General features: G+C 34.4%; 1 protein-coding gene across 3 annotated transcripts in view; it reads right to left on the reverse strand.

Moving 5' to 3' along the window:
• Positions 1 to 17679, reverse strand: part of EDIL3 (EGF like and discoidin domains 3) — a 408087-nt gene that overhangs the window by 276209 nt on the left and 114199 nt on the right. For all 3 annotated transcript variants that reach the window (XM_077759157.1, XM_077759166.1, XM_077759175.1), the window contains exon 2: positions 12585 to 12713. In XM_077759157.1, the coding sequence (XP_077615283.1) occupies positions 12585 to 12713 (129 nt within the window). The remainder of the gene's footprint in view (positions 1 to 12584; positions 12714 to 17679) is intronic.

The raw sequence follows: 17679 nt of genomic DNA on the forward strand, positions 1-17679 counted from the left end.
TGTAGTCTCTGAATGATCTATATTTATATTTATTTATTGTATAACTCTTGTATAGTTCTTCTTATAAGCTAGGCACAAATCTAAGAGGCTTACATACATTAACTCATAATTTGAACAATACCCCTTTGAAGTTGGTCCTCTTATTATCCCAATTTTACAGACAAGAAACTAAGGCATTGTGAGGTTAAGCAACTTGCCCAAAATAACAGAGAGGGTAAATAGAAGAGTCAAAATTGAATTCAGTCTGGCTGAGTTCTTTTTTTTTTTTTTTTGACTTTTTTTTTTTAATAGTTTATTGTCAAATTAGTTTCCACATAACACTCAGTGCTCATCCCCACAAGTGTCCTCCTCCATGCCCATCCCCCCCTCCCCCCACATCCATCAGTCCTCAGTTTTTGTCAGCATTCAAGAGTCTGGCTGAGTTCTTAACCACAATAGTATGATGCAATCCTTTAGAGAATGTGTGCCCACAACATTCCAAGGAAGCATGTTCAGCATGTGACAAACAGTGTAACTAAAGGTATTACTACTACTATCATATCTCCAGGTTCTCTCATTGTTTCAAAGTATCCATCCCCATATGTGTAACAGACACAGTTTAATTTGAATGCAGAGTATGGCTGAGGATGCATGGGACAACACTTCAGGTTTAACACCTGTTCTGCTTGCCTTTGAGCAGAAATCTATGACCTTGGTTGAGTCATTACATTTATCACAGAATCACTCTCCTATTTAACACTGAGATTGGTATTAGCTCAACTGTTTATTTCAAGGTTGTAACAAGAATAATATGTATATTAGCATTTTAATGAATGGAGTACTCTAAAAATAAAAGACATTATTAAAGGGAAGAAGGTGAAGAAAAAAATGTCCTTGGCATTATGGTGGTAATCGGTAAACTGCATAAAAAGACAATCTGCCCACCCCCTGCAATGTTCATTACATGGTGGCCTGATAGCCTGCATGCCTGGTTGTGAGGTGGGCCTTACCAGAGAAGTTTGGGGTCAGGACATCATTATGAGGAATAATATAGCCTGACCTCCATAATTGAATAATTAATAGATGCTGACCTTAAAGGTCAGAGCATGTTCTAGGATGCACCTTGATTTATCCATTTCCTGGGGGCAGCCAAAGCCTTTGACTGAAAGAGAGCTTAAATGACATATATGACCTCTCTCTTGTTGAAAATGTTTGGTAGCTACTACGTCAGTGAGTCACAGTAACAGGTCCTGTACTCAATTGTTCTCTACATTTGGATAAAGTCTTGGTTTTGATTTCTCAATTAAAACCTTACCAGATACAGACATTATGGAGATTGGACAATATGCCATGAAAATAAATTGCTATTTCTTATTTGAAATTTACTGTCTTTTCCAAGGGTGAGTTCTTAAGAAAACATCCTAAGACTGGCTCTATCTTTTGCTGAGATAGAAATGAAATTGTGGGGGTACCTGGGTGGTCAGTCGGTTAAGCGCCTGACTTTGGCTCAGGTCATGATCTCATGGTTCCTTGGTTCGAGATCCGCATCGGGCTCTGTGCTGATAGCTAGCTAGCTTGGAGCCTGCTTCAGATTTTGTGTCTCCGACTCTCTCTGACCCTACCTTGACCACGCTGTCTCTTTCTCTCTCTCTCAGAAATAAATAAAACATTAAAAAGTTTTTTTAAACAGAAATGAAATTGTGTCTTCCCTGTTTTATTTTCCAAGGCTTGATTAAAATAAAGAGAACAAAAAATATTGATTGCTGTCCATTTTAAATCATCATTTGGTGAGTTTTATACTTTCAAAGGGAAAAGTTTAATATATTCTGAAGGATTCTGCCCAAATTCTTACTCATTAATATAACTCATTTAAAAATTATGTGTTGTCACTGTATTTTAAATAATATGCATTATAGAATCTGCCTCTACATGAATACTTTGATTTAGATAAACTGCCTTAGAGTACAAAGTTACCTTGAAGTGTCACCCAATTTTCCTACGGCTTCAGGGACTGTGGCCAAATAAACCTTCACAATGACATTTACTTGAAGCTCCTTAAGAAAAGATATCATGCCTTCTATTTCATTTTAGTAACCATTATGCTTTACTCTAGTAATTGCTCACAACAAATAGCATGATGCTAGCACACAGTAGGTCTCAGTATGATTTGGCAGTAGTTCGCTCATCTAATTTACCAATATTAAATACTACAGTACTTCTAGTAGTTCTAAGAAATAAATTTCAACCTATCAAGACACTTCTTTGCAATGAATTCTTAAAACTTCATCTCTTTCTCTTCCTTCTATCTTCAACTAATTGTAAGAGGGAAGATGAGAGCAAACACTCTACCATTCAGCCAAGAGCCTTTTGGTTTCCATTAGGCTGGTATTAATCATTTCCCCACTTCCTACCTTTACCTAACCTTGTTAGGTTTTTTCAAATCCAGTTATCTTAAGTCAGCTCCATACTCTGCATGCTCTAGAACCATTATTTAAGACTTTGCTGCCTATTCCCCCGCTTACTGGTCTGAATTTTAGAGAATAGCCCTTTCCTCATAGCTTTTGTCAACCAAACTGGATATTAAGATGTGTTTATAGTGTTTCCTTTTTCAATAATTTGTGGCCCTATATAATAATAGTTTAAGTGGAAAATAAAAGGGAATGTAGTCTTATATGTTATTTTAAAATTATATATGAGGAGATAATCTTTATTCTCCAAGTATATTATTCTCCTCTTATATTTTATATATGTAAATGTAACTATTGGCTTACATTTTCTCCTCTACTTTCCACTAAAAATGATCCCAAATCTATATTACTATGATTAGATATAAGAAGATTAATTTTTTTCATTATAAGCTCATCATGATAAACTGTTTAGCCTTTCCTACAAAATCTTACAATGATAAAGGTTCTTAAGTAACTCCTCCCAACCACTTACTATAAGAATTTAGTCTAAGGAAACAATGGTGAATGTTTACAAAATTTAAGACTGTTAATCAAAATGTTTATAACAGAGTCAATTTCCATTCCACTTAAATATCCAAAAATACAAGCTGGTTGAATAAATGATGGTAAGTGACAGTGTGTTAACTTGATATTTTATATAATGTCAGGGAAGAATTTTAAAGAAATGGAAAGATATTAATATTATATCCTAAGTGAAAAAAAAACAAAAGTGATCACTAAAGAATATGAACTATCTATGGATAATATAAGTTTTATGCGCCATATATGTATACACATAAACCTGCATGCACATATTTGTAAAACAGGAGTCAAGTTAAATTACTATCATTCTTTACAAGTCTGTATTTCTATATCTATATATAGAAACATCTATAGATAGAGCTATAGATGTAAGTAAATGATAAAAAAAAAGAATGAGAGTATATATAACTTAATATTACAATACTTTTGATTTCTTTTAATTTATTTCCTTTAATTTAAATTAAAAGAAATCAACCAAAAGATAATTACTCAACCTAAAGATAATTACTTTTCATTTTCTTTTCTATTATAATCATAGGAAGAATAGTTTTGCTCATTCTCCTGGAAGATGCCACCTTCCTGGACGTGATAAAATATCAACACCTTGTCATTCCTGCTTAAAATCATATTTAAATGTTATTTTTAAACCATAAATAGATATATAATTAGTTCAATTAAAAAGAAGCAAACCATAGGTATAACTGTCAGAATCAAGAAATAGATTAGGTTAAAACATAATGATGAAGAGAAAACCAAGGGTTGGTACATTTTAACTATTTTGTGTCACTTATGAGTCTTCTGTAAACCTCTTGTCCGTGACAGTATAAGAGAAAGTTTCTCAAGAGGTCAGTGCCAAATTTGTCACTTAGACTATCACTTTATAATAGCAATTTTCAGGGGAGCCTGGGTGGCTTAGTCAGTAAAGTATCTGACTCTTTATTTAAAAATAAATAAATAATAGCAATTTATCAGTTTCATGAACATGTAGAATTATACATTTTGGCAGTGCCACAACTGCATGCCATTCCATTTTGGATCTGAATAAAAGAACAACTTGATGTCACTTTTCCATTTTCACTTTTTTAAGTTTTCAATAGATTCCCTAAAATGAGCAGAACATAATCAAGCTTTCCCTTTTTGAAGAGAGATTTTACTTTTTCCTTCTGTATAAACAGATTACCTTCATGGCTAGTCACATAAAAATAAGTGTCTACAAACATGTCAACATGTTCATCTTATTTTTCCACTGCCAAAAAACCCTAATTTTTTTTTTTAATTTAAAAAGAAAAAGAAAGGGGCACCTGGGTGGCTCAGTCAGTTAAGCGTCCGACTTCAGCTCAGGTCATGATCTCACGGTTTGTGGGTTCAAGCCCCGCGTCGGGCTCTGTACTGACAGCTCAGAGCCTGAAGCCTGTTTCGGATTCTGTGTCTCCCTCTCTCTCTGACCCTTCCCTGCTCATGCTGTCTCTCTCTCAGAAATAAAACATTTTTAAAAACTAAAGAAGAGAAGAAAATCAACTAACTAACATTCTGTGATAGGCTGCAAAAACAGCCACAAAATTCTTTCCTTTCTTGCACCCTCAGTTTTTCAATATGAAGTGGCAGGTCTACCCACCAAAACTGTTATTAGCTAAAGTGACACAAACTAGGGTTTGAAAAGCACTTATAATTTGGGCTTGATCTTTCATACTTCTTTTCAGACCTTTCCCCCACCACATAAGGAAGCTTGATCTAGCAGAGACAAGCTATCTCAGCTGAGCTATGTTCCACTACCCAGCACCAGTCAAGCAGAAACCTACTTTACTTTCAGAATTGAGAGATAAATGAGAGTTTAAACCCACTAAATTTGTAATGATTTGTTAAGCAGAAAAAGCATACTCATATACATCCGTTATCACTTCCTATCACTTCATTCACAAAAGTATATCCAAGCAATAGAAAGGGTATACTCTCAGGAAAAAAAAAAAAAAAGACAAGTTAGAATGGTATACATCAATATCTCTTTTAATGTATTGCAGTTTCTTTTCTTACAAATAAAAGCTTTACCACAAATTGGCTCTCACCTTTCTTCTAGATGAGAGAGGATTTCTGTACTTGATATTTTCTAAGGCTCTTTGATGTTCTATATTTCTTTTGTGAGTTAATATATCATTGTCAGGGCTTGGAATTGCAAACTAACAAATTCTAATTATCGAAATTAACAATAAAGTAGAAACATTTTAAGATAAAGAATCTAATTGTTTATATGCTATTTTATAGAAATATTTACATATATAAAACAAAATTAATTTTCTGTAATATATACAAAATATGGCAATAATCTACCCTTAAATCTACCACCTTAACTGTACAATTCGTTTATATGACACATATTTAATCTTTCTTATTATTAAAAAAGTATATAGATATAACTCTGAAAATGAATCCCCTGAGTCTAGTTGACCAGGAAATTTCTTAGCAATCATCCATGGCTAGCAGCTTTTGAGAAAATATTTTAGTCTATGCAGGATAGCTCTCATTACAATAATTTCCAGAAATATGGATTCCATCATGAGCTATCCTTCCTTATTCCAAGAAGTAATCTTAAAGGGGAAAAAAAAGCCTCTGACAACTACTTATAATTTTACCTAATATATAAATAATTTAACTGAAATTTATCAAATCTCTCGTTTTACAACCAAAATTTAGAAATCTAAAAATAGCCTTGCTCTACCCAAGAGATCTGCTTAAAGCTTGTTAACATTCTGATATTTCATGATCACTAACAAAAAGTCTTTTAGACAGTGTCAGCCTCTATTATACTACTTGATATTCTGATAGTGAGCACTGAATTTTTTAAAAAAATTTTTAATAATTATTTGTTTTTGAGGGAGAGAGACAGAGAGAGAGAGAGAGAGAGAGAGAGAGAGAGAGAGTAGGGGAAAGCAGAGAGAGAGAGAGAGAGAGAGAGAGAGAATGAATCCAAAGCAGGCTCCAGACTCTAAGCTGCCAGCAGAGAGCCTGATGTGGGTCTCAAACCCAAGAGCCATGAGATCATGACTTGAGCTGAAGTTGGACACTTAATCACCTGAGCAACTCAGGTGCCCCGACAGTAACCACCTTCTTAAAGGTAAACATGAATTTACCTATTCATGGGGGCAAGATATACAGTGAAAATTGTTGGGTTTTTTTAAAAAAAATATTATGAGACTTTATTTAACCTGGTAAGTGTAACAGAATTCTTACAATGAAATGGAAGCAGGAGAACAGATTAGCAGTGACGGGATTTGAGGCCCACAAATTTAAAAGAGCCTGAATTCATGTCAGAAAAGGAATACCAATTCCCATTGGAAATAGGTTTGGATGGAATATGATAGAGGAGGACAGGAGAAGGCAGAACAGGGTGAATAAAGCACCTTCATGTTTATTAATTTTTCTAGATGAGAAAACCTGGTCAGAAGCCAATGTAACTACAGAGAGAATAAAGAGGAAGAACTATAAATGAAATGATACACTGTCATTGTTATCCTATACTGAACTACTCTCATAACATAGGTACCTGGAATTTTTTTCTAAACATAATGATGGATTTTAAATTGCTACCAGATTCCAATGTTTATGTCTTTTGTTTTCAGACTGATAGTTAAATGTATGCTAAATAATACTGAAATATCTATATGAGTCATCTAACACAGTCTATTCTTAGTAAAACACAAGCGTAGGTTTTATGTCATATTTCTGAATCATAATGATATTGCAATTTCATCTTAAAGGAGAAACCTCCCTTAGTTCAAACTCCCTTTTCACATTACTGTCTTCTCTCTCCATCCCTATTACAATGAATTTGTTTCAGTTCTATTCTCTGTTCAGACACAAACTTCTAAGTCTTTCCTAATAATCTTTCCTAAAAATATACCTCGTCTTATTCTACCTCACAGTTGTCTTTATTTTTCTTTGTAGAACTTCCCGTGGTAAGTATGATGGTTTACTACCTAACTCCCCATTTGACTAGAAGATCTATAAGGGGAAAGCCAAATTTTTCGTGGTTATATATCCTTAGTGCCAAGAACACTGACTGGCAAATATTCAATAAATATTTGATGGATGGATGAGTAAACAAATAAATGAATAAATTGATAAATGGTACAGCCATTCTTTAAAGACTATTTTTTAGAGCAGTTTTAAGTTGACAGCAAAATAGAGAAAGGTATAGTGTTTTTCCATATAACCCCTGATCCCAGGTATACATAACTTCCCCAATATCAACATTCCTCACCAGAGTGGTACATTTCTTATAATTGATAAACCCACATTTACATTTATATCAAAATTATCCAAAGTCCATAGTTTGCAGCAGAGCTCACTCTTGGTAATATATACTATATGGATTTTGACAAACATATAATGGCATGTGTCCATCATTATAATATCATGCAGAGCTTTTTCACTGCCGTACAATCCTCTGTGCTCTGTCTATTGTGTTTTTAGTTTCAAATTCCACTTGTTCATTACTGGTTTACAGGAAAATGATTGACATATATTAACCTTGCATTCCATAATTTTGCTATAATTGCTTATTAATTCCAGAATTTTTTGGTTGATTCTTTAGGATTTCTTTCTGTATAGATGATCATGTCATCCATGAAAAGATAGTTTTATTACTTCCTTCTCAATATGTATGCCTTTTATTTCATTTCCTTGTCTTACTGCATTGACAAGGACTTCTGATACAAGGTTAGAAAGGAATAGTGAGAGGAAGCATCCTTATCTTTTTTCTAATCTAAGTAGAAAAGCTTCAAGTTTCTTACCATTAAATATAATTTTAGCTGTAGACTTTTAAGAGATTTTTAAAATCAAGTTGAGGAAGCTTCCCTGTTTTCCTAGCCACTTTCAAAAAATCTTATATCTAATTCTTCCATGTGCCACAATTTAGCTCTTTCCCCACAACTGCAGCAAAACTGATCTTGGCAATATCATCTCTCAGTCACAGATAATCAAAGTAAATACTTATCTTGGTCAACTTCTCCATTGTATTTGATACTGGTGATCATACATTCCTTGACATACGATTTACCTCTCATTTTGGGGGTGCAACACTCTTCTCGTTTCTCTTTTGTCTTTCTGACCACTCCTTCTCAGAGACCTTTATCGTTTTAACTTTCTCTTCGTATTGCTCAGATATTGATGAACTTTCATCAGTTTCCATTCTTTGGTCTTTTAAAAAACAGTATTCTCCATGTGACTGATTCATATAGTCCCTGTCAATAACTATCTGCTTTCTTATCTGATTTTTCAACTAATACCTAGCAAATTCCTCCAATTCCAAAAGTACAAATCCTCTGCATGTCTTAGTATAAACTCCAAATTCCTTAAAACATCATGCAGAATCTGCCACCACTGCCCTCTCCAGATGCACTGGGCTACTGCATGTCTTCCTTTTAAGGTCTAGCCACATTGAATTTCTTGCAGATCATGGAATTATGACTTTTCTTATCTCTAATCTTTTATAAAAATTATTTCCAATATCTGAATACTTTTAGCTTTCTGCTTGCTAGAATGGAATTAATTTTTATAATCATGTAAAGATGTTTTTTTTCAAATAGGCATGCATTCCCTGCATCTATCTTATGATAAAACACCTGCTTTAAATTCTTATGACTCCATATACTTCCCTATCACAACACCCATCACATTCATCTATTTATTTATTTAAGTGCTTTCCTGGCTAGACAGTAATTTCCACAAATTTGTTTACAATTGCTCTCCATCAGATATGTAACTATTACTTAGCAAGTACTCAATAGATATTTAAGAATATAGGAAAACTAAGATTTTTTAAGTCAGCTGCTTATTTTGTTCTCTTTGGTTGCATTAATATACTATGTATTTGAGTTGTAAATGTTTACACTTGCTATTATTTTACTGGGTTAATTTGATAGTGTACAGAAGGGAATTATGCCATAGAACTTGGACAATTTAACAATTTCCCAAAATTTCACATATGAACTCTAAAATATTCACGGGTAACAGAAATTTCTATATGAAATAAATATGTCAACATTTGCCTCCAAATTACACAGTGCCATCCAGGAATGTGAGCAGGTAATTGGGAAGTAATTTGGAGCCTAACCACATGGTGGTCTGTCTACAAGTCCCCTGGAGAAAAAGACAGCATCTAGTACACATCTGTGCAAACATTGGTTAGCCTGGCTGATGTCTTCAAATCTGAAGATGTAAAGGAGGTTTGTTGTTTTGTTTTGTTTTGTTTCCTTTCCTTTGATCAGGGAGATGTTTTCCTATTGCCTTTTGCAGCTACCAGAAGGGAGTTGTAATAACTCTAAGAAGGTGAGAAGATTGAATTGTGGAGGTATGACTGCATAGGGAGATATGTGTGGGAGAGAGAGACAGGGAGAGAGAAAGGGAAAGAAAGACAGATAGAGGTAAAAGATGGATATTGGAGTGTAGAGACAGACCAAGAACTAAATCTAATAAAAGCGATGTTGTCTCATGAATGCAGTTCACAAACCTGACTAAGTCAACATCTCCAAGCCTCTACACATAATATACGAATGTAAGCGATATGATTGATTACAAATACAGTAAAGTGTTTTGTGCTTATCTGTCTCTAGATGCTTTGGGAGGGAGGAATAAAAGTACAAAATTGGATGAGGATCTCTTTTGAAATAAGTAGCATCAAGAACTTAAAGTTACTACAAAATAATAAGGTTTGAGGTAAAATCAAGAAGTGATTTTTATTTCTAAGAATAGTGAATATTTGAAATTCTCCTTTCCAGATGTACTACAATGAAGACGGTATCTGTTTGATTGTAGAAATAAACAGAGTGAAAATAATACTTAAAATTGGGATCAAAACAAATACAGAAAATACATTCTTTCCTTTGGAAATTAATAATAAATATTTAAAGCTTCATATAATTACAAAATGTATGTGATTTAAAGTTTAGAAGAATGCTTGGACTCCTCTGCATCTTTGGGGGGTTAATATGTAAGTAAGTAAGTAAGTAAAAATAATCTGTCTTTTAATATATAACATTAAAATAACTACAACGTTTTTTGTGCGAGAGGTTGCAGAGAATTCTAGTACACTCTATGCTTTCTATGCTGATGCTACCTAAAGCTCTGGAAACAACAAACATGTCGCATCAAAGTAATCGATTTTTTTCAAACTAAAAATGCAGGATGGTCTTTAATGATCTAATGTTTCATATGTTTTGTCCCAGTAAGTAGTTTTAAAAATATGGAAAAAAAAATCCTCAAGTAGGATATTAAAAGCATTGCTAATACATGTTTTTATTTAATAAATATTCAGTTTCCCCTTATTATATGCAAGAAAACATGGAGTTGAGAAAGAAGTAGTAGAAAGGCATATAAGGAAATACATGTCTGTCCTAAAGAGGTGTCTTACTTGACAACTGTGTTTGATTTCCCCTTATTTTCTCACCTTTAAAAAAATTATTTCAGAATATAACAAAGCTGTATATAAGAAACTATGGACATTTAAAAACTTTTAGGGTGCTTGTTTTCTATTATTTTGATGTTAGAGAACCAAGACATTAAATTAGAATTGGTGTAACCAATATGTTTTGCTAAATGACAAATCAAATACAAAATAAAAAAATATATTTCTTACAATAGTTCCAAAATATATGCCATAGAAGAATGAGGTGGCTTGAAACATATAATAAAAACTAGAGCTTAGTTAATATATCATAACTACCATATTTCTGAATGTCACAAATATTTTAATAATATACAGTAATGAATCCAAGCAAAACTTAATTCTATAGTCATTTGATTCTCCACAGTCTCAGTGAAATACATAGAATATGACAGTGTATCTAGTTTTTAAAGTGTTGTTGCCCATAGTCTAATTCTTCTGATAAAATGATAAAAAGTGAGTTAATTTTAAAATATGGACCAAAGAATTCAAGTATTTATTTAAGAAATCTATGAAGATACTGATTTTTAAATTATTTTAAGACATTTGCCTCTTTAATTCCAGATTTGGTTCCTAGAAATAGCAACAAAAATATGATATATTAAAAATGTAAGGCACTGCCAATTTCGGGTTAGTGGGCTTGAAATATAACACTAAAGTTTTATTTTATTCATTTATTCCTGTTAGAAATATTTATGACTATAATTTTCTTCAGAGATTAAGACTTTCCTGAGGATATGGCTCTCATATTAAACCCCGAAACTCACCATACATATTTGGAGACGGGGTCAAAGCAGTTACAATAGTTTTATTTCTATGGCACTGTATCAAATCCCTGAAACAGCAGTAAGTTAATAAAAGCCTTAGAAGAGAATTAAATGTGAGATGAATTAAATGAACAAAGTATCTTTCTGTAATAATAATTAATTTTTTCATATACTTCACAGTCGTACAAATATCATATAAAAGACAAGGAAAACACATTTAACAAATAAAGGACACTAAAATCCAGTAACTAGTAGTCAAAATTGCAAGTTAATAGTTTTACTTAATTAATCTTTCATTCAATCAATAGTTATTGTGCTTTTACTATTCATAAAGGTACTAGGCTACGTGCACCAGATACAATGATGAGTAACTCAAACTGGTCCCTTACTACAGACACTATTACTTCTCTTCTTTAAAACTAATTTTCAAGGCCAGCCAAACCTCTGAATTTTCCAAGGTTTATGCAGGTTGACAGAAATTTAACCTAAAGTACATTTAGTTTTCCTATATTAAACAGATGTGGCCTATGTTTTATTTTTCTTGGTACTGATGTGAAAAAATATAGAAATTTTTCAAACTTAAGCATTGCCTTTCAGAAAAGAGAAAATCTTTATTCAAATTTACACAGTGCCAAATTATTTAACGCACAGCTATTTCCTTAATAGGAACAATTTGGCCATTATGGGGTGATCCTGAATCCATAAGTATATATGCCAATGAAGTACTTCAGAGATGAAAACAAATTTGAAATATGATCAATGACTAATCAATATTTGCAAAGCAAAGTTTTGGAGAAGACTCAGGAACAATGCAGCTGAAATATCTTTCACTTATTCACAGTGTTGGAAAAGTAATGATTAGAAGAGCTACAAAAATACTGATGGATATTATCAGTCACTAAAATAAGTTCTATTTTATTTAGAGAGACTAATTTAAATAAATTGACCTAGGGATTATTTTTCAGTGAGAATAAACTTGTAAATGTTTATTAGAGATAGAATATTAGATATTTATTAGAGATTAGATATTTATTAGAGATAGAAATATTAGAGAGAGAAGAAACTCATCATATTCAAGAAGTACTTGTAATGACTTTGAAATATAGCGTTAAGCACTAAAATGTATTTCAAATGATTTGAGAACACCATTAATAAAAAAAATAATAAAAAAATGATTTGAGAACACCATTAATAATTAAATGTTTTGAGAACACCATAACAAAAAAACCCACCATTTATAATTTAATTATAAAACAGAAATTATAAAGTTGAGAGTACCATAGAGGAATAAACCAATTAGCAGCATATAGGAATCTTGTATAGAATACCCATGCTACACCACACCAGATTTGCCAGTGATTCATGCAAACAAAAAGGGTAACTACTGAAAGGCTTAAATCTTGCACTTACCAACCTCCACAACACTAGAACAGTTGGGATCTGTGAAGCCATCTGGACACTCGCAGGAAAAGGAATTGTCAGACAATCCTGGCAAACAAACACCTCCATTTTCACATGGATTAGGATCACAAATATCACCTGAGAAATAAAGAAACAGAGAATGACTTTTCATTTGCAGTCTTAGGCACTGAGATGTACTATTTCATATCCCATCTTCCTTTAGTAGAGTCACCATACTGTTTAGATTTACAGATAAGGCAAGCAAGACCCATTTGAAACCTTGTACTTTTCAAAGACATGGCATGTAACATAAAATGAAATTTTCTATTCAAACGCTGCCTACCCAATAGCACACTAAAAGCTATTAACTCAATTTGGGGTTCCTCCATTACATGTCGATAAAATATTGTCTGATTTGTTAAAGATTAATTGAAATATCTCTGATATACTGGTTTATTAATTACTCTAATAAAAAAAACTTTCTAAATTGATACACTTAATTCTGTAACTCTGCAATTTCTCTCACTAAAGGGGTAAGGTTTATTTCTTGATTCCTAGAACCTGGGCTTGTCCATACGACATGCTTTGGCCAATAGGATGTTAGCATGACTTGAAGCCAAAAGAGGTTTGAAAAAGCACTTGAATCTTTTTACTTCTTAGAAGCCTGTCAGAACCATGAGAATAAATTCAGGCTAGTTTGCCTGAGGTGGGAGAAATATGTAACAGTAAGAAAAAAATTGGCAGAGACAAGTAAGTTGTACCCTAACCAAAACCTAAATATGTGGCATTGGTTTTGGTACTGGGTGGAAAGGCATTGAGAAAATGATTAGAGGAGGCTGGAAAAAAATGTGAGGCTATCTATCTTATGCAGAGAAATGCAGTTGGTAAGGTTGTTACCTGAGAAAACGTGACAGAAATATACCTAATGACTTTTTACATATGAATAATGAGATTTTCAGGCAGAATATTAAAGTGTCAGATGGCTTTTAATAGCTGCATTGATAAGGTACTATAAGAAAGAGACATGCTAAATAAAGAACTGGTAAGTTTGAAAGTTAAGAAAAGGAATATAGAGAGGAGGATCTGTGATAATTAACCAACCAACCAACCAACCAACCAACCAACCAACCAACCAACAACAACCAAAACCATCTCAATGCCCAAACCAGTGAAAGATCAAACCCAGAGCTTTGTCAGAAAGATGTGGCCTCAACATAAATATCAAATTAAGGATATGGCTAGAAGTCCTTTGTGAAAACTTTTCAAATAATTCAGGTACAGTCTCACGTGCTCTCAATTTCAATAAAAGGGCTTCCAGAAGTCTTAGGGTATTCTCTCTGAATAGGCTGGCATGCCCAATGTAGCCCTGATTAAGTCTGAAGCAAAAAGCAGGCTTCAAACAAAGTCATGGGTGTGGTTTTATTATACAGAGAGGATGTAAATCAGATTCAGAAAAAAACCCGTAGAGTTTTAAAGGGAGTCTGAAAGGGGAAAGTGCCATCACCTGGATTAAGAGAAAGAGGTTTTTCCAAATTTACAAAAGCATCTGTGTCCCAACTTCCTATCACTTTGTGTTTCTTGGAAACTTTATTCCCTTAGAAGAGTATCCCCATGAATTATTTTCTATCTTTTCTAGCCTAACTACTCTGTGGTATTAGAGAATACCATAGAATTTACTATGGCTAGGCCATGGATTATTTGGTTAGGAACGGCTGAGAAAGTATATATATGTCAGATTAGTAATGATTAAAAAGTAACATCATAATTTATAAGGTGAACAGCCAATGAATGTTTTTAACATGTATTTTAATGTTTTGACATGATCACATCTATATTTCAAGATGACTATCCTGGCAGCATTTTACAGAGTGAATCTGACTGGGGAGGCTGACAACTGAGATATTTCAATAAACTTTCTATCTCTTTATTTACCTAGCTAGCCATTCTGCCATTCTCCACTGATCCTTCCATTTGTCCTTACCCCCCACCCCCCATCATTGCTTGAGTACCTATTTTATGCAGGCACTGAGGTCAGTGTTGAGCATACAAAAAAGCATACAGAACTGAAAAAAAGATAGTCTTTACCATCAAGAAGTACAGAGCCCATGATGGAAGTTAAAAAAGCAAGCGCAATGACTACACATAGTAAGAGCTGTAATTAGTCTACACAATCCAAAGCATGGGGTCAACAGAAACTTCTAAAGGGATTCACTACTGTGAGGGGAAACAGCAGAGAAGGGGGTACCTGCTCAACTTTCTAGGCAAAGGGAATAGCACATACAAAGGAAAAAGATCATGGCCTATTCTAGGAATTTCAAGCAGGCCACTATGGTTAGAGCAAAGATGTATATAAGATAGAGAGAAAGGAGCTCAGAAAGTAGTATGGTTATATAAATAAAGGCCTTTTGTGTTGTGCCAAAATATTTTAAGATCTTTTTTAAGCACTGGAAAATCAGAAAAGGACTTTGTACATGGGAAAGTATATAAAGACATTTGTGTTTTGGAATGTTGACTCAGGAAGCATCGTACTGGATCAAATAGAGGAGTCATGGTTCAGGGCAAAAGGACTAAGCATTAAACTCTTGAAATAGTCCCAGCAAAACTGATTTTCTTAACACTCTTCAGAGATAGCTATGAACAGGGAAAGCAATGGAAGCATGCTTTAATCCCAATTCAGTTAATAAATACTAGATAATAAATTAGGTAATAAAAGTCCCCCAAAATCACTACTATTCTTCCCCCCAGACAACTAATATAGAAACAAAGACAATATTGTTGATATTTTCTAGAAAGAGGAGATCTCCAGTTTAAAAGTGAGATATTCCCTCTCTGTTCTAGACACAAGCAAAGTAGGACAGCTTTGTACAGTCAGACTAACAACACTGTCATCTTCTAACCTTGTACATTCCATGAAGATGAGAATTAACACCCAAACATTTTTTTGGTGAGCTGTAAGTCATAATTCTGTGTATTGTCAGTACTACAAAAAGAGGAGCCCTCTATTCCCTAGGCCAGGATCTATTGCTGCAGCAATGTCAACAGATCAAGGCACATTGTAGATGTTTATATTGATTTATTTGTACTGACAGAAGCAATGCCTGTAAGAGAAAGGCAAGGCATGAGTGACAGCCCAGAGGTTCTCAGACATACAGACTACCCTGATACATTTATCCAAAACCATGTACCTTTCATCCTTATCGCTCTCACTCCTACAATCAATTTCCCGCAGAGTTTATTAACTGATGGGAGCTTACAGCCCTGATAAACTGAGGGCCTCATGGGGGAGGAACGTCTAGCCCCTTTGATTATCCCATCATGATTGGAAGTCTTGGTTTCCTAAGAAAATTTTCTTGGCACTTGTGCTGCCTTTTCTAGACGATAATACTTGATCTAATTAGTTTTCTACCATTTGACTAGGTGTGTTTGCCAGTCATATGATGCTTCTATGGTCAAAGTAAGACAAGATGATGTGTTCATCTCTCACTAGGTCTTAGAGACACCAGATGTTGTTTAGCTGACCTGTTTATTCTCTCTTGTCCTTGTACAATTTGTTCTTTTTTACTGATGTCTACTTAATTTGAATAAAACACACTTGTGAAAGTTCACCTTATATTTTCCCCCTTATTGATATTTACTTAGTGTCTTTTTTAAAGGTAGCAAAGAGGTAATAAATTTGACCAAAGTGTATGAGGTAGAATCAAGATAACAATATGACCAAACTGATGTGAGGGTTGAGAGAGAGCAAGAAATCTAGGTTGATTTCTAGAGCCTCTGTATGACTGAGTGGTCACCTTTCACAAGGAAGTATAATGGATTTAGTTCTAAAGGAATTCTTGCATTTGAGAAGTCTGTGGAACACCCGAAATGAAAATGCCCCTTAAAGCTACTGAACAAGCAGATATAGAAATGGAGAGATTTTGCTACAACAAGGATTGTTAAGTGTGGATGTGAAAACAGCATTTCAGTGAGTCTTTAAAGGGAGAGCAGAGGAAGGGAGTAGAGAGGAAAGGAGAGGTCCTTGGCTATACCAACAAGTAAGTGAGGAAAAATGAGGAAAAGTCCTTGAAAGAGAAGAAAAAATAAGGAAGGAGCACCCAAGTGGCTCAGTCCATTAAGTGTCTGACTCTTGGTTTTGGATCAGGTCATGATCTCACCATTTGTTGAGTATGAGTCCCACATCGGGCTCTACACTGATAGCACCAGAGCGTGCTTGGTATTCTCTGTGCTCCTCCCCCACGTACATTCTCTCTCTCTTTCTTTGATAAATAAACTTTTTAAATAAAAAAGGGAAATTAGTCCCAGGCCAGGCCCTTTCCACTTCAGTATAAATATTCAGTTTATTCACTCAGGGTCCTTATGTCAAAGTCGGTCTGAGATTATAATAAAGGTCCCCACACATACCCTTGTTAGATGGACTATGTCAACAGAAAACAAAATTTTGGCCTTGGATAAAGTAAAGGGCAGACAGCAGAAGCCCATCACACATGATTAGGGTTCTTATCGACTGTGCTTTAAATCTGCTACCCCACATCTAATTACTAAATGCACCCCTGTATCAGATGGGTTCTCCACGAAGTGAAGACTAAGACAAAGTTAGGAGTGTAACAAGTTTATGAAGAAGTAATGCCTGTGAAAGATAAATGAGGAGGAAGCAGAAATAGGCAGGGAAAGCCTTCATCCTGTGATGCAGATCTGACACCTGTGAACAGAAATGAGGGGAGGGGACGGGGACTGAAGGAGTAAGGGAGATTCAGTCTGTAATACAGACTTGATGAAGCCTTAGCCAGCCCAGTAGGAAGCAGAGATACTCTTTAGAGGAATCCTGCAAGGGCAGAAATGACCAGGCACTGGTGCCCTTGCCATGTTCAATCATCAGCTGGCGGTGGTCCAGGCAGAGGGCGGGTCTAAAGCTCCAGTGAGATCCTGGAAGTGCTGTAGAGGATTGGCTGAGGTTAACTACATTCCTTGCAGCTGGACAGCTTCTTTTCTTGAAGGGATGCTGCAGCAGTGCGCTTCCACGGGTGTCACAACTTCCTTTCTCTCTCATATCAGTCCTAGTTAGGATTGGCTACACAGTTACTTTAGTCAAGTATCTGATCATATC

This window comes from Crocuta crocuta, unplaced genomic scaffold, assembly GCF_008692635.1.
Source record: "Crocuta crocuta isolate KB4526 unplaced genomic scaffold, BGI_CrCroc_1.0 scaffold770, whole genome shotgun sequence".
NCBI classification, from domain to species: Eukaryota; Metazoa; Chordata; class Mammalia; order Carnivora; family Hyaenidae; genus Crocuta; species Crocuta crocuta.